Source organism: Entelurus aequoreus, linkage group LG14 (assembly GCF_033978785.1).
Source record: "Entelurus aequoreus isolate RoL-2023_Sb linkage group LG14, RoL_Eaeq_v1.1, whole genome shotgun sequence".
In the NCBI taxonomy this organism is placed as follows: domain Eukaryota; kingdom Metazoa; phylum Chordata; class Actinopteri; order Syngnathiformes; family Syngnathidae; genus Entelurus; species Entelurus aequoreus.
The window spans coordinates 37,293,084-37,313,855 of NC_084744.1; the positions used below are offsets into that span (position 1 = coordinate 37,293,084).

Here is a 20,772-nt window from a genome sequence, read left to right on the forward strand (position 1 = left end):
CACGGTGGCCGAACGGATATACTCATTCATGAACGGATTATTTATATATACAGGTATATATATATATATCAAGTATGCCAGCAACGTAGGTAGTTATGAAAGTCCACATACTTTAGGAACATCATTTTCTGTGAAAGCATGATATCCAGACCTGATAGTGTGGCTTAGGCAATTTCAGTCAGGGCATATCAACCGGTTAATCTTTTGGGCACTATAAATAGTTTTTGTGGAGGACTTGAAGCTCTTGATTCCACTTGATGTTATTTAAAGAACATTTACTTGTTACATTGCTTCTATTTACAAATGTGTTCCATACGTTATCTACAGTTCCCTCTTCTGTCCTCTTCTAATGTCCTTCGTATAACATGGTAGGCACTGCTCTTCTGAAAGAAATAGGCCGGAAATTAGTGCCTTTTTTTTTTTGCTCAGCTCAGGGTTGCCGGTTTGCTGTGCCAGTGACGCTCACAGCAAGCTGCAGGAACTCAATAGTGGGTGGAGGTCAGGAGGAACAATGAGCTCATGGCTAGGAAGCAAAATGAAGAATCTGGGTTGTAATAATGCCAGAGAGACCAATACTAGTCTGGTTTGTTTGTCATATTGATTGACTGCCTTGATCCTGCATCCATTTTGCCTGGGAGATGTTGCAAAAAGATTTCAAGACATGGACATGATTTTATAATGTAGACAAGTTTTGTTAGCATTTAGGGCTTGATTGGTTAGAATATAAATATTTCAGGGTCAAGCTGTCACTATCCTAAAACATTACAAACATTTACAAGTACATAGGTCTTATCTTATATTCAGAGTGCGGTCAGGGGCCCTTTGCTAATTCTTTAACGGCCTGCTGCACATTCTCAGAAGGCGATGTGGTGATGACTCCACAGAAAGGCGGACAGACTTTGGTAACGTTTAACGTCCTTATTTAAAGTGCTAAACTTCAAACTTTTTTCTTTTTTCTAATATGGATAAAATCGATAGATTCTCTTTTAAAACTATGTTAGATTGATGTACCGTAATTTCCGGACTATAAGCCGCTACTTTTCCCCCTCGTTCTGGTCCCTGCGGCTTATACAAGGGTGCGGCTTATTTACGGCCTGTTCTTCTCCGACACCGACGAAGAGGATTTCGGTGGTTTTAGTACGCAGGAGGAAGACGATGACACAATGATTAAAGACTGACTTTTCATATACCGGTAGGCTGGTTATTTTGATAACGTACAGGCGAGCACTTTGGATTACTTTGCACCGTTGTATTATTTGTACTCTGCACGAATGCTGTTCGCCATGTCAAAGATGTGAAAGTTTGATTGAATGATTGAAAGATTTATTGTTAATAAATGGGACGCTTTGCGTTCCCAAACAGTCATCTCTGTCCCGACAATCCCCTCCGTGGTAGCAGGAACCCCTATATACTACGGTAATTACACATCAAAACCCTGCGGCTTATAGTCGGGTGCGGCTTATATATGGAGCAATCTGTATTTTCCCCTAAATTTAGCTGGTGCGGCTTATAGTCAGGTGCGGCTTATAGTCCGGAAATTACGGTATATCTTCCGGAAGGCCAACTTGCCGAGCACAGATCGATGGAGTTGAATTTTAGGAATATAAATTGATAAATCGATTTATTGATGTTGATAAAACAATATTGCCTTTTTCCAACCTAACTGTAAATGAGCCGTTTGGAATTTAAGACGATAGTGACGTATTTTGCCTTAGATACTTCAGTGTCTCCATAATTGTCAGAAGTTTACCTGAAGACAGGTTCAAATATGAGCAACACTAGCATAGCTATGTGAGCTATAGTGCTAACATTACATTCTAATTTTATCAACAAAGTCAAGCTATCTTAACCTATTTTTGCGGAAGTGAAACATAAGTTTTTTTTTTGCTTGTTTAAAGAAAGCATCACAATAATCTATGAGCAGGCTCATCTACCTTGGAGCGGGTCATAAGCAGCGTCATATGGAAGGAGTTTTGTCCTTCATGATGTCATGGAAAGCCAGAACTTCAGCACCTTGTCTCAAAAGAAGAGCTAACAAGTGAGGAAGATGATAGATGTTTCTCTTTGGTGCTCATAAAGTAGTTATTGTGAATTGATTTCAATAAATGGTTATGCAAGTGTAATAATATATGAAGCACTGTTACTCGTAGGCCGATATAGTGACCGACAAATTATTGCCAATAAACACTATTATTGTCAACATTATTTTGAGGCCAAATTAACCACTGATGTAATAATAATAATAATAATAAAGCTAGTTTACTTTTTCAAATGCACTACACTTGTATTTCTTGTACATTTCAACATTATGATTTAAATGTCATTTTTAAATAATAACAATTATTAATTAATACATCCACTGTCACAGTTATCAATATTATCGCGATATTGTTAAATTATACACACACTAAAATCTTTTAACCAAGTTGTATTTTTTTATAACTAAAATAAATAGTCACACAATATGTTTTTTCTTGGCAGAGGAAACATAAAATATGGTTCTGGCTTTATAAGAGCCATATTGTTTTTATTTGTGTTGTTTAAATATGGTTATCTTCTAAATGCAAATTGGGTGATCACTTCCCGTTTATGTGACGTCATGCAAGTTTAAACACTGTCTGGTTCAACTCGACATTGTGGAGTTTATATCGATTACTTTGTGCAAAGACAGCACAGCTTTGATGTTTAATTTGAATAATGTATCTTTGTAGTTTGGACAGTAATGTGTTTATACAAGTTTAAATTAGAGTATGACGTTTCTAAATGGGGACAGACGTTAATGTCTTTTGTTTTTATGTTAGCATTTAAACTAGCTAGCAAGTTAACGCTATTCGGTTCATAATTTTATCAAAATGTGGTTATCAATCACGGTTTTTTGATCATTTTAATTGAATATGGTAATACCAACTGCGGGAGCTTTACTGCAGTTATCATTATTACATTTTTTGTGGTTGTAGTACAAATGCCAGCAGCTGCTGAAACCGATGCAAAGAGTCACCGCTTTTGCAGCCCGTAAACGCGCATGCACATGGTGATTTATCGAGACTGGCAGATTTATGGAGTTCTGTTTCATTTATCCTTTGATTAATTGACTCATCAAATATCGGCCCAGGTCAAGTTACTAGTCAAAATGGAATGCGACGTTTGTTGAATTCCAAATGGTACGACCATAGAGATACATTTGACGGTAGAATGTCTGCTATATTCACCACAGTGACTTAAAAAGTAAATTACGCTTTATCACTGTAGAGAAGGCCAATATAATTAAAAAAAAAATGTTTCCGAGTGTTACCCAGCCAACATGGCACTACTACATTCAAGTTTGTGTTTGTGCTCCACTTAGAGAGGTAGGGACCTGTTTGAAGGCGTTTTGTTTCATATGGCAGCTGCAATGTGAGTGCTTTCTCATGCATAATGCACAAGCATGTTTTGCATACATGTGGCTCTCGTTCACATCTGTGCTAGGTGGAATGTGTGGCTGTTAGAAGAATTAATCTGTGCTCCATGAACGGTTCTAATTGGGTGTTTTATGTTTTTTAGTATATGTTAAAGTGAAAATGTGCGCTCTTTGACAAACTTTGTGCACAGCTGTCCTTCAGCAGCGCACACTGCAGGGTAGGATGTCCAATTTAGATTTTTTTTAATCAAGTCCGATCTTTTTATGTCGTTGTTGCGTATTTAATGTGAAAGCAATCTGACCCACATGCAGACATGACGTCATGACGTCATGACGCCACACATGCTGCAGTGTTCATGGCTTCAATTTTTGTAGGTCCCAGTCCGGGCGCATTTGTGGCAATTTCAAGGATTTTGTGCAATCAGTCAACATTTTCTGAACCAAATTATTGTGCGTTGAAGATTAAGAAGGACGAGGGCAAGCATTTTGGCTCTCTATTTGTGGGACATTTGCTTCGACGTCTGCTCTGAAGAACGTGTGGGCAAGCAGTCGGAGCCAGGACCGGTCTAACATTGACGCAAGTTCTAAAACATGATTACAATCTGTTTGCTGCTCATTTGTCAACTATTTCTTTTGCAACTGTTTATTTTGGCGAAAAATTATGACGCTTATTGCTTTTTGATGACATATTGGTCGGATTTAAAAAATTCGGAATTGCACTTTTCACATTGATTTGAAAAAAATCAAAAAATTCGGAACTTACCTACAGTGTGAAGAAGGCCAAAGATGTTTATTTTGGGTCATTCCCGATCAGATCACAACTGGCTTTTAGTGAAACTCGGTGCTGCCTCTGTACCATGTTGAATCTTCCGTAATTCTATTATGAATATATGCACAGTGACACTCCTAAAAATTTACCGATATTGCTAATATACTGTAATACGAATGCATCAAGTGACTGTTTCCCTTTTTTTAAATGTTGTATATCAGAGTGCTTGCATTTTGCAAAGTATAAAGACCTTAATCCACGTCTAAAAATGCATTCATTGAATGTTCATTGTACGTTTCCACTGCCGTTTTGCTCTCACATGCCTCCATTAATAAATAAATACAGCAGTGTTCTCTGGAAAAGCACTGTCACAGCAGAATGTCATAAAACGGAAATGAGTAGAACCACAGGAAGCTGGGTCCTCACGCACGCACATACAATTGCACAACAGTGACTTAAGCAGCACGTGGTTAAACATATAAAGGAACACAAACAGTTTTGTGAAAATATTAGCTTCAGGAGGGAAGGAAATACAAATAGCAGAAAGGTAAAGAGAGGTTGTTGTGCCAACGGTAAAGCTTAGCCCCTCTCCCAATGACTCCTGGTAAAATGGAAACAATGAGTACTTAGCTCACTCTAATTATCTAAATGTGTTAATCACTTTACTATGATGGATCCTGACAACACAAATCCACCCACACATATTTTTTATTTGACCTTTAATTTAATTGACACTGAAGCACACTTTTTCAAGAAACTCCTGTCCAAAAAAAGGCAGTAATGCAAATCTAACAAGGTTGCAAACGGCACAGTACAAACACATGAAAACATTTACAACAGTGTGGCTATAAAGCAATAAAAGTTAAAGGTACTTGTCAAAACCAAAGATTCAAACAAAGGCTAGGAAGTTGTTAACATTGGATTGTTTTGAAACACAAAAAAGCAAAAAACATGCTGTTTTTGTTCCTGTTTTTGGTGGCCTAAATTTTGGCAACCTAAAGGCAAACCGACAGAGACGAAGTTACTCCCATAACTCAAATGTTCGACCATTGGCGGTGTGCAAGTTTGCAACTGTGTGAACGGTGAATGTTTAAAAAAAAACCTAAAAACTTTGGTAATCTTTTAAAAAGTCTAGGAAACAAAATTCCTGTTTTTACTGGACCATTTTCTTGAAAACATACTCTACATCAGTGAGCAAGCAACTTAAACAAAATTCACATCCAAGGTTATAGGTTATTTTATAGGCAACTTTATTGGTCACCTTTTATGCAAAAGAGAATTTTTAATAAGGGTTTTAACGATAAACTGTATTATAGATACACCGTATGTGCAGTGATGCAAGACCTAAAACGTCTGCTGGACATTTATTTTTCTGTCCCCAGCTGCACGTTTAGCGCCAAGTTTGCTCTTTCTGTTTACTACTGCAGTACTTTACAACTAGGGATGTAAATGATAAACAGTTCTTTTTTTTACTGAAAATTGGTAATAAGTGTGTATGCATACTTTTTGAGCAGATTCAACAATACCGTGACAATAATGAAAACCGTGCTAATTTTGGTGACAATAACAGTGATATTTTCATATCGTTACATCCCTTCTTATAACCATAAATGGAGATGTAAGAGATCGACTGTGATTGACTTTTGTCACAGACGTTTCCGCCATGTTTGATCAAGTTAATATGCTGACAGCCGAGCACCGTAATCAAGCTGAAATTTATTCCAATCATCAATCACGATCATATAATTTCCCAGCCCTAGTTTGCAGTACATTTTGCTTCTTTGGCAAGCAGAAGATATACAGTGCATACTGTACATAACAGATATCATTTCTCCACTGGAGATGTCAGAAAGGCAAGCTTTACTTCTCTTTTTGCCCTAAAGGCAAGATTGATAGCAAAGTAAAATTTAAACACATTGTTTAGTTTACCACGGAGAGAGACAATCTTGCAGAGCTTTGAAAAGTGATGACGGGTGCGGAAGATTGTCACTTTGCATTCAGAGGCATTGTGGCTTTTGGTCTTGTCAGCATATGGACTAAGTTGTGACCACGCAAGCAACATGTTAAATGGTCATCTGCGCAAATCTAGTTTTAAAAACACATTACTCATAAGGTATATTGTGTGCCATAGCAATGTTTTTTTTTTCATTTAAGAAAGGAGGTTCTGCTTTTTACTGGTGCCTAGTGAAAAAGAACAGCTCTTCTTTGAAAGAATGTGTGCTATTACTCAATACTAGGGCAACTTTTTCACTTCCGATACGATACCAATATTGCAGCGTTTAGTATTGGCCAATGCCGAAATTGATACAATATCTGCGCGAATCAAACATACTTTCATTATTTTGTCCTGTGGAATGTTAAAAAAGGTTTGATAAAGTGAAATGAATTCAATAGAAAACAATGGTAGGTATTGAAAACACTAACGTAGTTATTATTAACCGTCTGGAATGGATTCAGACTGTCTTTAAATTAAAGCAAGTGTTTACCTTTTAATGAATAACTTCATTAAAATACCACAAAATACCAACCTTGTGTGTTTATTGGAGGACACTTATGTGTTAACTGACTGTCCATCTTTGCACAAGTAAACACACTGCAGGACTGCTTGTATCAGAGATTAGTTAGAGAGTTAGAGGTTTTAGAAGGATGCCAATATAATCTGATTATTGTTTTATTGCTGATATTGGACCAATATAAATATTGGATCGGGACAACCCTATTTAATAAACATACTGTAAAACGCTTGCAGTCCTGCCTTTTTTTTAATTGTGCTTAGTACTTCTCTTTATACTACAAATACGTAAACAGGGTTCCATCCATCCATCCATCTTCTTCCGCTTATCCGAGGTCGGGTCGCGGGGGCAGCAGCCTAAGCAGGGAAGCCCAGATTTTCCTCTCCCCAGCCACTTCGTCCAGCTCCTCCCGGGGGATCCCGAGGGGTTCCCAGGCCAGCCGGGAGACATAGTCTTCCCAACGTGTCCTGGGTCTTCCCCGTGGCCTCCTACCGGTTGGACGTGCCCTAAACACCTCCCTAGGGAGGCGTTCGGGTGGCATCCTGACCAGATGCCCGAACCACCTCATCTGGCTCCTCTCGATGTGGAGGAGCAGTGGCTTTACTTTGAGCTCCCCCCGGATGGCAGAGCTTCTCACCCTATCTCTAAGGGAGAGCCCCGCCACCCGGCGGAGGAAACTCATTTCGGCCGCCTGTACCCGTGATCTTGTCCTTTCGGTCATGACCCAAAGCTCATGACCATAGGTGAGGATGAGAACGTAGATCGACCGGTAAATTGAGAGCTTTGCCTTCCGGCTCAGCTCCTTCTTCACCACAACGGACCGATACAGCGTCCGCATTACTGAAGACGCCGCACCGATCCGCCTGTCGATCTCACGATCCACTTTTCCCCCACTCGTGAACAAGACTCCTAGGTACTTGAACTCCTCCACTTGGGGTAGGGTCTCCTCCCCAACCCGGAGATGGCACTCCACCCTTTTCCGGGCAAGAACCATGGACTCCGACTTGGAGGTGCTGATTCTCATCCCAGTCGCTTCACACTCGGCTGCGAACCGATCCAGTGAGAGCTGAAGATCCTGGCCAGATGAAGCCATCAGGACCACATCATCTGCAAAAAGCAGAGACCTAATCCCGCAGCCACCAAACCGGATCCCCTCAACGCCTTGACCGCGCCTAGAAATTCTGTCCATAAAAGTTATGAACAGAATCGGTGACAAAGGGCAGCATTGGCGGAGTCCAACCCTCACTGGAAACGTGTCCGACTTACTGCCGGCGATGCGGACCAAGCTCTGACACTGATCGTACAGGGAGCGGACAGCCACAATCAGACAGTCCGATACCCCATACTCTCTGAGCACTCCCCACAGGACCTCCCGAGGGACACGGTCGAATGCCTTCTCCAAGTCCACAAAGCACATGTAGACTGGTTGGGCAAACTCCCATGCACCCTCAAGGACCCTGCCGAGAGCTGGTCCACAGTTCCACGACCAGAACGAAAACCACACTGTTCCTCCTGAATCCGAGGTTCGACTATCCGGCGTAGCCTCCTCTCCAGTACACCCGAATAGACCTTACCGGGAAGGCTGAGGAGTGTGATCCCACGATAGTTGGAACACACCCTCCGGTTCCCCTTCTTAAAGAGAGGAACCACCACCCCGGTCTGCCAATCCAGAGGTACCGCCCCCGATGTCCACGCAATGCTGCAGAGTCTTGTCAACCAAGACAGCCCCACAGCATCCAGAGCCTTAAGGAACTCCGGGCGGATCTCAGCCACCCCCGGGGCCTTGCCACCAAGGAGCTTTTTAACTACCTCAGCAACCTCAGCCCCAGAAATAGGAGAGCCCACCACAGATTCCCCAGGTACTGCTTCCTGATAGGAAGACGTGTCGGTGGGATTGAGGAGGTCTTCGAAGTATTCCCTCCACCAATCCACAACATCCGCAGTCGAGGTCAGCAGAACACCATCCGCACCATACACGGTGTTGACAGTGCACTGCTTCCCCTTCCTGAGGCGGCGGATGGTGGTCCAGAATCGCTTCGAAGCCGTCCGGAAGTCATTTTCCATGGCCTCGCCGAACTCCTCCCATGTCCGAGTTTTTGCCTCTGCGACCGCTGAAGCCGCACACCGCTTGGCCTGTCGGTACCTGTCCGCTGCCTCCGGAGTCCCATGAGCCAAAAGAACCCGATAGGACTCCTTCTTCAGCTTGACGGCATCCCTCACCGCCGGTGTCCACCAACGAGTTCTAGGATTACCGCCACGACAGGCACCAACTACCTTGCGGCCACAGCTCCAATCAGCCGCCTCGACAATAGAGGTGCGGAACATGGTCCACTCAGACTCAATGTCCAGCACCTCCCTCGTGACATGTTCAAAGTTCTTCCGGAGGTGGGAATTGAAACTCTCTCTGACAGGAGACTCTGCCAGACGTTCCCAGCAAACCCTCACAATGCGTTTGGGCCTGCCAGGTCTGTCCGGCATCCTCCCCCACCATCGCAGCCAACTCACCACCAGGTGGTGATCGGTAGAAAGCGCCGCCCCTCTCTTCACCCGAGTGTCCAAAACATGAGGCCGCAAATCCGACGACACAACTACAAAGTCGATCATGGAACTGCGGCCTAGGGTGTCCTGGTGCCAAGTGCACATATGGACACCCTTATGCTTGAACATGGTGTTCGTTATGGACAATCTGTGACGAGCACAAAAGTCCAATAACAAAACACCACTCGGGTTCAGATCCGGGCGGCCATTCTTCCCAATCACACCTCTCCAGGTTTCACTGTCGCTGCCAACATGAGCGTTGAAGTCACCCAGTAGGACAAGGGAATCACCCGGGGGAGCACTTTCCAGTACTCCCTCGAGTGTATCCGCCAAGTGCCCTGCCTTCGGCTGCCGCCCAGCTCACAATGCACCCGACCTCTATGGCCCCTCCCATGAGTGGTGAGCCCATTGGAGGGGGGACCCACGTTGCCTCTTCGGGCTGTACCCGGCCGGGCCCCATGGGGACAGGCCCGGCCACCAGGCGCTCGCCATCGTGCCCCAACTCCGGGCCTGGCTCCGGAGGGGGGCCCCGGTGACCCGCGTCCGGGCGAGGGAAATCTGAATCCTTGTTGTTTCCTTTCCATAGAAGTCTTTGAGCTGCTCTTTGTCTGATCCCTCACCTAGGACCTGTTTGTCTTGGGAGACCCTACCAGGGGGCATGAAAGCCCCCGGACAACATAGCTCCTAGGATCATTGGGACACGCAAACTCCTCTACCACGGTAAGGTGGCAGCTCAGAGAGGAGACGTATACAGGGTTTCCGCGGGTTATTAAAAAGCATTAAAAGTCATTAAATGGATTTTGCAAAAATTAAGATCTTAAATGCTGGCATTAGCTGTCATTGAATATATATTGTATAATAACAACATGACTGCAAATTGTTTGTTGCTTCTCTTGGACTGCTTGGGTATGTGTGCACGTGCTGTCTGCGCATACGTGTTGACGAGACATTGTGGGTGGCCGCTGTAAACACCAATAATTTTTTCCGGGCCAATAGAAATTTTTACTGCATAAACTTTGTAATTGTGAAAAATTCTGACAATTATCAGACAAAAGTGTTCTGTTAAACCACTAATGGTAACATAAGCTAGCCGGTGGGGTTCCTGCTATATTTTTTGCTTTGAAAAATGTTACAAATGTTGCAAACATCACCTATTCATCTATTCAAGATTATCATTGTCAAATGCTTACAATTTTGTCCATACAGACAATTGTAAACTTTTGACTATATATAATAACTATTTGCAGTAGGACAAGGGCATCAAATTTGTTTTAAGTGGCATTAAAAAAACATTAAAAAGCATTAAATTGGATTTGCTGATACCTGCAGAAACCCTTGCATAATAGAAACCTGATCTGCTCTGATTGCACCATGGGATTTGCAGGTGGGCCTTCACCGCCACAACAGGTCCGGTGTGCTGCAGTCAAAGCACCGTTGTGAAGATGAAAGTTTGTTATGGGTTTTTGAAGCTGCCCTTTTCACTGAGATTTGGCCCGAATGGCAGCATCTGTGTTTCAAGGAGGAGAGGAGAGTGGACAAACAATACTTCAGTCAGATAGAGAGCAAGATTAAAGAAGGTCAGTTTTCATTGTTTTTGGAGGAGCTCTCCAAAACAACACAATAATAAAAAAAATATATACCAGCACTGGTAGATCAGAGACTAACCCAGAACCTCCATCTGCGATTCACACAGATTTTGACTTTATCTTGCAGCCTTTAAGACGTTTGGCATTAAAAAAATTTTTTTTTAAATGCAGCATTTCGACTTGCGGAAAGGTTTGTCAAAGCCTGGAGTCATAAGAGTGCAAGTCGTAGGAGTCAACATTGTGACTACAACACCTCGAGCAAACTAACCACTAAAAACAGATTGTCCTTTTTTGTTTCTGCTTATAAAGCGCCAAAAAAAATCAACTATCATCCTTCTGTGTGACTTGTTGGATCGAAATACATTTTGTTGCTTGAATACATTGCCATTATTATTTCAGGAGTATAAAAGACATGCACCTGAGGATAGGTTGATTGGCAACACTAAATTGGCTCCAGTGTGTCAATGTGAGTGTGAATGTTGTCTGTCTATCTATGTTGGCCCTGTGATGAGATGGCGACTTACTCTGCCTTCCGCCCGAGTGCAGCTTCCATCCATCCATCCATTTTCTACCGCTTATTCCCTTCGGGGTCGCGGGGGGCGCTGGAGCCTATCTCAGCTACAATCGGGCGGAAGGCGGGGTACACCCTGGACAAGTCGCCACCTCATCGCAGGGCCAACACAGACAGACAGACAACATTCACATTCACACACTAGGGCCAATTTAGTGTTGCCAATCAACCTATCCCCAGGTGCATGTCTTTGGAGGTGGGAGGAAGCCGGAGTACCCGGAGGGAACCCACGCAGTCACGGGGAGAACATGCAAACTCCACACAGAAAGATCCCGAGGCCGGGATTGAACTCACGACTACTCAGGACCTTCGTATTGTGAGGCAGACGCACTAACCCCTCTGCCACCGTGCTGCCCCGAGTGCAGCTTGTCCCCCGAAAAAAAATGGATGGATGGATGGATGTCCGATTAGGAATGTAACATTATTAATATATCTTTGTTCCCAAACTTGTCAGCGGTATCATTCATATTGTTGAATGTGCTTATTATACACACACTGAAATCTTTTAACCAAATTTTATTTTAAAAGCAAACAAAAAATCTATAATAAATTGACACACAATATACTTCCTTGGCAGAAGAAACATTAAATATTGTTCTGGATTCTTAAGAGCCATATTGTTGTGGTCGTAGTGTCAAAGCGCTTTGAGTACCTTTGCGGTAGAAAAGTACAAAGTACAATTTGTTAATGAAGTTGTTAAAGAAAAAAACAAAACACCTCTGACTGTGTTATAGTCCTCTAAGTACAGATCACCCTGCGCTATCTGTGCTAAGAGAGCAAAGCCTGTATGTGCAATGTGCACATTTGAATATTTTAGTTGCTTAGACAACAATGTGTTTGTACAAGTTAACTTGTGGTATGTTGTTTCTTAATGTGGAAATATGTTAATGTGTCTTGTATTCATGTTAGCATTTAAGCTAGCTAGCGACCGAGCGCTCATCGGTCCATGAGTTTATCAAAGTGCAGTGATCAATCACATTTTTATGATCATTTTAATTGAAGCAGTAATACTAACCGTCTGAAGGTTTACCGCTGTTATAATTAATACCCTTTATCGTTACATTCATTTTTCCGATGTATAAATGTGGCCTATCATCCTTGTAGGGATAGGAAATGAGGTAAAACAACGTGTTTCCTTAAAGCTAAGAAAGTACATTTTACTTTGAAATTTGCATAATTAATTGCCAGTTTTTTTAGTGTAAATGATATTTGTTTGTCCAACTTATACTCAAAATACTTTGGAAGACATGCTAGCATGCAAGTAATACAGATATCCTCAAAGAAAAATGTTGAATGACGTATGTGTACTGTGGTTAATGGTTGCATGCAAGACATTTTGCTAGATAGCGGCCTTGTTTTTTAAGCAGTCTTTGTCAAATTCATACAGACATGTGCTTGTACAGACCTTTGAAGGTGTGTCTGATTTGTTCAAACAGCCAAAAGTTACAGTGGGTGTTTTCAGAGATTGATACAGAATTTATAGGCACTGACCAAAATCCATCAGTGCTATGTATCAAGTCAAAATCAAACAATTTCGATACCTCTGTTGGTCGTGACAACACGTCCAGTCACAGACTAAACACAGGCTCAAACACTTGACGAGGAAACAATCACTCAAGCAGCATTCAGAGCCAATTCAGCCAAACTGCCTCTTAGTAATGTTGCAACTTTCAACACCAACAAAGCAAGTATGCTTGGTAGAAAACGCTCAAATGTAAAGTTAGGCTCCACCACTTTTCCAAAATGCGTTAGCTTGATTTTAATTTACATTGGTTTAGATCAGACCTGGGCATTGTGCGGCCCGCGGGCCGCATCCGGCCCTTTGTACGTCCCTGTCCGGCCCGCGTGAGGCCAATTATAAATTACAAAATAAATTTTTAAAAGCATCTATTTCGAGTGTGCAATACAACGGTGCTGCTTTTGTTTTGAAAAGCGTTATTTGTATTACTTCCGTGTGGACGTATGCTCGTGCGCGCAGCGGCAATCTCAAATTACAAAATAAATTTAAAAAAACATCTTTGTCGTGCGTGCAATACAACTGTGCTGCTTTTATTTTGAAAAGTGTTATTGTGCGTATGTCCTGTGAGGGAAGGCGCACAGCGACTAAAAAGAGAAAAGTTGATGACGAATGGCGTGTTTTCAACAAGACAAGTAAAGGTAAAGCTGTGTGCTTATTTGTGGTACACACGTTGCTGTGTTTAAAGAATATAGTGTAACGACCTGCTGAAGTAGATGTTGTCTTCTTGAGTTGCGTAAATGAGGAGTGAGGAGACGTGCGTGTGGAAGGAACGAGATATGTTGAGCTGTGTTAGTATAGCTTGCTCAATAAAAGTTTAAAAAGAGCGTCAGACTTGATGTGCACTTCTTCTGGACACTACAATTGGTGGCAGAAGTAAAACTTTGCGCATACTGCACTGTTTGTGTGCTACGTCATCGGGAGGTACGTGCCACGTGAGGAGCTCGCCGCAAAGAGAGAGAGAGAGAGAGCGTTTACAGGTGCAGCCACGCTGCTTGCCACGGGGGGAATTCCGCCCTCAATGAAGACTCCCAGGTTTGATGGCAAGGCGAACTGGGAGGCATTTCATCCCACTTCTGACATCAATTGTAGCGTCCAGAAGAAGTGCACACCAAGTCTGATGCACTTTTTAAACTTTTATTGAGCATGCTATACTAACACAGCTCAACTTATCTCGTTCTTTCCAAAAGGAAAACCAATCCTCACTCCTCATTTCCGCAACAGCAACGCTTCCTCCTTCTTCGCCAATCACCTTACAGGCGTGCTACGTTCACAATGTTTTCTTATCTGGTTAAATAAAGGTTTTACAACAAAGAGGATGCAGGATAAAGTGATAGAAATTGAAATTTTTGTATTGTAATATACATCAGGAAGTGTTGTGTAAGAAAGTGTTAAAAATAAAACCATCAAAAGCCATCTGCTTTTGTATAAAGATAAGTTAGGTTAAATGAAAATATTATTATTATTATTATCTATCTTACGGTATATCAAAAATAATTTGAGCAAAATGTAATTGAAATATTGTCAGTGTGGCCCTCCAGCAGTGCTCGGGTTGCTCATGCGGCCCCCGGTAAAAATTAATTGCCCACCCCTGGTTTAGATAGATAGATAGATAGATAGATAGATAGATAGATAGATAGATAGATAGTACTTTATTGATTCCTTCAGGAGAGTTCCCTCAGGAAAATTGAAATTCCAGCAGCAGTGTACAAAATTGTAAAAAGTAAATAATGGGGGTATAAATGGAGACAAAATAGAAAAATATTACAATAGAATAAAAATAAAAAGCAACGATGAGAATAAAAATATAACAAGAGAAACTAGGCAGTAGTGACCATGTTATGAAAAAGTATTTCACTGTTATTGTTTTGCATCCCCTGTCATCCTAGTACCCCACCTCCCCCCCAGAGAGGAGTTGTACAGTCTAATGGCGTGTGGGACAAAGGAGTTTTTGAGTCTATTAGTCCTGCACTTGGGATGAAGCAGTCTAGCACTAAACAGGCTCCTCTGGCTACTGACAACGGTATGCAGAGGGTGACTGGCATCATCCAGGATGCTCACTAGTTTTTCCACAGTCCTCTTCTCTGCCACCGTCACCAGTGAGTCCAGTTTTATTCCGATCGTAGAACCGGCCCGCCTGATCAGTTTCTCCAGTCTGGAGCTGTCCATCTTAGATATGCTGCCCCCCCAGCACACTACGATGTAGTACAGAACACTGGCAACCACAGACTGGTAGTACATCCACAAGAGTTTTTTACAGATGTTGAAGGAGTTGAAGGTTTTGCCATATACATGCTACTGATTAGCATTAGCGATTTTTATGTCGATTTTGGCACCTCCAAGTTTGGTAAAAAAAAACTACAGCTAAGATGCCTGTTACAACTGGTTTGTAATAAGTAGAATTCCTACAGAATTAACACTTAGTTTTTTCTACTGATATCATCTCCATAGCTTATGTATACCAGTCAGTATGAGTTGTACTATCAACATCTATCAATTTTTTTTGTTTTGTTTTCTGTTATGCATATTGAAAGAAAGAAATTTTTACTCTTTGATGACACGTTACTAAATTGATGCAGATCAGCAAGAATACAAGTTTGCAGTGTCATTGGGATGTTTATATTTAGGAATGTGATTGCTTCTTTTGTTGTTTTCAACCATAACTCTTTTATTCTCTGACATTCCCACAATAAATGAACAAGAGTTCCCTCAGCTGCCCGACACTTCATACGTAACTTGCTATCTACTGCACCAATTTTAAACAGCTGAGAAGATGCAAAATACAATCTATTCAAGATCTTAAATTCACTCATCTTATTTTTAATGCTTCCAATGGGCTTATTGGCATTTTTCCAAATATAATTCCATGATATGTCTCTTTCATCTAAAATGTTTAAGTCGATCATCCATTTGCATTTCTAGTATGATGTTCATTTATTATTCCATAAAATCTTTTAATTAATTTCTTAATTGTATCTTGATTAAAAAGTGCATCTTCCAGTTGATGGCTATTAAAAGACATACTCTATATTGCCAAATGTATTTGGCCACCTAACCAAATGATCAGAATCAGGTGTATAAAATCAAGCACTTAGGCATGGAGACTGTTTCTACAAACATTTGTGAAAGAATGGGCCGCTATCAGGAGCTCAGTGATTTCCAGCGTGGAACTGTCATAGGATGCCACCTATATTTACATCTAACACAATTTCCCAACTCCTATGGAAACGGGGTTTGTACATACAGACTGGAGTTAAATGAGTAATTTAGCTACTTGATATTGACCTTCATGCATCAACCAAGGCTCAGCTCTGTAAGATCAATGTCAATCCTTGTCATTAACCAGTAATGCATGTTTGCCTAAATATTGTTGGAGAGTTTTTGTAAAGTAAGCAGGATGCACTTACGTTGTTAGAGGGGCAGTTAAACCTGTTTGTCTTATTTAACTTGTCACTCCATTGACATTTACTTGCCTGTTGCTGAAACGGGTTTCAAATTCCGGTGACTTATGTTGATAAAATAGCTCATGCTTGCCATCTTCAATTCACAATCTATCTTCTTGTACTTCCTCCTTGCAGAGAAACTAACAGCATACCAGCGGGAGTTTCATGCCTTGAAAGAGCGCCTTCGTGTGGCCGAGCACAGGACGCTGCAGCGCTCGTCGGAGCTCAACAGCATTCTCGAGCAGTTCAAGCGGGCAATCGCCGAAACCAACAGCAGCAAAGATGCCATCACATCCTTCTCAGGTGACTCATTCATCTGAACAAAACTAAAAAAAAACCACCACCAGTATGTTTGCTTTTCTCGAAAGTCACTTCCCTTTTTTTGTTTTATTTTATTGCTGCGTAAACAAAAAAGTGTCTGGGGAAAAAAAAGAGGGCACCAGATCCTTAAAGTAACTGACAACTAATATACCAAACCTACCTACAGGTACAAATGAAGTAATCTTGAACCTTAAACTGTATGTTTATTTTTTTGGTTATTGTTTGCTGGACTACAGGCAGGCCAGTCTAGTACCCGCACTCTTATACTGAGAAACATATACTGAGAAATGTTCCTAATATTTTCCCCAGCTCTCAGTATGATGGAGTGCATTTCTACATGACTGCGACATAATATTGGTGATATATTTTAGTACAGATCTTTTCACTGCAAACACTAAAATATTAGCATGGTTAACTATCTGACAATACTTATTTTTCACTATTTTCTTTTACCATACACTTTCAATGTTTGACCAATGTTCTTATTTTAATTAGTTAAGTAAATAATCTTACAACAAATTAAGATAACTGCTTTTTACTTTTTTTGTGCAGTTTTGGCAGTATGCCTACATATTACTTAAGATAAGCAAATTGGTGTAACTTAGTGTAAAAAAATATATATATATCTTGTTCACCAAAAATAAGTATGTTTTTATATTGCTTTTGGATATTCTGTCCTGTTCAGGTTTTAGTTTACCATCATTTAGTGCACGCTTGGGCGAGGTTTTAATGCAGCATTTTATTTTACTTATATAAATAATATATAAGTATAACTAATATATAAACATATCTATATATTATTTGTTGTGTTGTATTGCAGAATCTCTCATTAAGATCTCTCCTTTTTTATTTTATTGAGACCATTTTATATAGAGGAAATGGTTAAGAGAGAGTGTTAATTATTTTGAGTCCAGTCTTGTTTCCCATTGTTTTAACAAAACAATGTTTGCATTAAAAAAAAGATGCATAGCTGAGGTCATGTTGCTCTTCTTATGATTGCAAACTCAATTAATAGCGCCTCCGCTGGTTGCATCCAAGAAGTGCACCCTATTATGTCTAAATTGCTTTAAAGCTGACCTATTATGCAAACCCATCTTTTCTTACCTATTGGTAAGTGTACGTATTAAGATAATTAAATTGTTGTAACGTATGAAAAAAAAGATATATATCTTGTTCGTCAAAAATAGGTGTTTTTTTTACATTGATTTAAATCAGATATAATGTCTTAGATTTTTAGTTTAGTAAACGATTGGGCCAAGCTTTAATGCAGCATTTTCTTTCACTGTGTGTGTGCGTGGGTGCGTAAGTGCGTGCACCTAGCGTTTATGTTACAGAATATTTCATTAAGATCTTGTATTAATTTTTATTCAATACTGTATACAATAGTTGAATACATTTGCGTTATTAAAAAATATTTAAAAGATTCTTTCTGACCATTTTAGATAAAAGGAAATAGTTAAGAGAGAGTATTATTTATTTTGAGCTCAATCATGTTTCCCATTGTTTTAACAATACAATTGTTTGCGTTGGAAAAATAAATGCATAGCTGACGTAATGTAGCTCTTATGATCGGAAACTAATTGAAACTAAATTAAAAGCGCCTCTGCTGGTTGCATCCAAGAAGTGCACCTCATTATGTTTAAATTGATTTGAGAGACAACTTAAATAAATAATCGATTTTAAGATGCATCGCAATTCGGACATGGACGATTATAGAATCGATTAGTAAATGTCAATAATCGATAATCTATATTTATTGGAAATATAGTAAGGCAGACAGTTCCAAGATTTGGCTGACTGCAGTGAAGCCACCTCATCGAGAGATCCGACCAGCTCTTTTGTGATAGGATGGTCCAGTTTAGCACACATTTTCATTAAATTGGGTAAATGCGAGAATTAATTTAACTGTTTCTTATTCCAAAATAATTGGGGGGTTTTTTAAGTTGCAAGTGATGAACGCTTATTTAGTAAAACGGTAAGAAATGTAAAACTACATGAATATACATAAATTAAAGATGCATCAATAATCTATTTTTCATCTAATCGTAGCTGAATCGTAATCGAATTGTGAGGTGCCCAAAGATTCCCACTTCTACAACTTACCAACAATCAATTCCCACAATTGACCATCACTTCATCAATTGTTAAGCCTTTTCCTAGTATATAGCAGCCCGATAAGAAAATTACATTTATTGGTCATAGCATTGTTGCTATACTATGTGAAAATGTAATTAAATTTACTTTTATTTCTTATCTGTTTAGATGAGACACAGAGACTCTTGAAGGAGCTGGCAAGTAGAAAACCTCTCCAAGTGCCAAACATCTACCACCACCTGCCTCACCTGCTCAACAATGAGGGCAGCCTGCACCCCGCCGTTGAAGTCGGCCTCGGACGCACCGGAGGTGAGACACAACCTATGACCGCGCTGTTTTTACGCTGCACAAAGCAGTCGCGAGTCAGTGTGTGTGACAATCTTTGGTACTTCAACTTCATAAAGTTAAAGTACCAATGATTGTCACACACACACGAGGTGTGGCGAAATTATTCTCTGCATTTGACTCATCACCCTTGATCACCCCCTGGGAGGTGAGGGGAGCAGTGGGCAGCAGCGGTGGCCGCGCCCGGCAAAAATTTTTGGTGATTTAACCCCCAATTCCAACCCTTGATGCTGAGTTCCAAGCAGGGAGGTAACGGGTCTTATTTTTATAGTATTTGGTATGACTCGGCCGGGGCTTGAACTCACAACCTACCGATCTCAGGGCGGACCATCTGACCATATTAACAACATAAAGTCGTTCTCATCAAGTACCCAACGCAATTGTTCGATATGAATTTAAACCATAACCATAACCCTCCATGCATCACTAATTGTCTTGTCTCAAAATCGGCCTCCAAAGCAATTAGCTAACTGCTAGCACCTACTGATATGGAAGGGTATTACATGGTTACTCTGCCGATATCTAGACAGCAAAGACACTCAACAACAGCAGATTATTTGCGGATTATAATTATTGGTTTGCAAGCAAATATTTTTTAAACCAATTGGGTGAAATTGCATAATTTCCCACATCACAACAGAAAATATCTCATGGCACACTAGTGTGCCGCGGCACAGTGGTTGAAAAACACTGCTATAGACGTTTGCAGATTGTCCCTGTAAATATCTTTTGGATTTAGCCTCACAGCTTCTCTCTGAGAAGTGTTTGCATTTAAAATAGTCAATGTACAGTTTCTGTTCACCATAAAAGCTATGAATCTTACTTTCTATCTTACTAATGCAGCCAACTCTGCTTTTGGTTTCTCTGACATAGAGTATCCTCCCACATTATGTGTTCTACTTAATGCAGGCAATTTCATCCCTTTCATCTATTAAAATTTTTTAATGGAATTTTTAAACTATGGCGCTGCCAATGCGCTAAAATTACATAATTAGCCTACTTGCTAATTCTTGAAGAAACTCATATTCACTCATACAAGCTCATGCTCTCTGGTTTTACTATTGACGTATAATTGACTGGACTTTGCACTGGAAAACAGTGCATGCCTTTGAATATACAGTACGTACATTAAATACATGATTATAATCTGACCTGATTGCCTCACCCTTGAGGGCCCTTTTGGGAGGGGCACACTGGTATGTTATATGTCTTTGCAGAGATAATTGTAGATTATTAGAGAGCCGTTCATTTAGCTAAATGTTTAAGAAGTTCCAATTAACGGTGCCCCTTCCCCCAATTACATCCGTTTTGAGAAACACCCTTTTTAGAATAAATATTATGCAAGGCAAATCAGCACTGGCATCCATTGTGGTGAAGGGATAGTTAACAGTGTTTGTGTAAAAGGAGAATTGCGTGTCCATTTACTGTAAATGTGCACCTGATAAGGGAATGTTTGCACATGTCGAAAGATACATTTGCACAAAGCCTGTTATGTACAGCACTGTTATGTACAGTAAAGTATATCTATGCTGAAAGCCAACATAACAGAATAAACAGTGATCTAACTTGGACTAAGAAACACAGCTGTACAGGCAAAGTTAAGTGACATTTTACTTAGTGTAAAAATAAGTTACGTTACAGTAGAAAAACTTAAACACAAAATTTGTTTTGAGGTGAAT

General features: G+C 40.6%; 1 protein-coding gene across 2 annotated transcripts in view; it reads left to right on the forward strand.

Annotated features, from left to right (window-relative positions):
- mgat4a (alpha-1,3-mannosyl-glycoprotein 4-beta-N-acetylglucosaminyltransferase A) overlaps positions 1-20,772 on the forward strand; it is a 73,785-nt gene that overhangs the window by 27,357 nt on the left and 25,656 nt on the right. For both annotated transcript variants that reach the window (XR_009828644.1, XM_062069787.1), the window contains exons 2-3: positions 16,469-16,636; positions 18,917-19,057. Coding sequence is in view for 1 of the 2 variants with exons in the window: in XM_062069787.1 (XP_061925771.1) it covers positions 16,469-16,636; positions 18,917-19,057 (309 nt within the window). In the remaining variant the exon portion in view is untranslated. The remainder of the gene's footprint in view (positions 1-16,468; positions 16,637-18,916; positions 19,058-20,772) is intronic.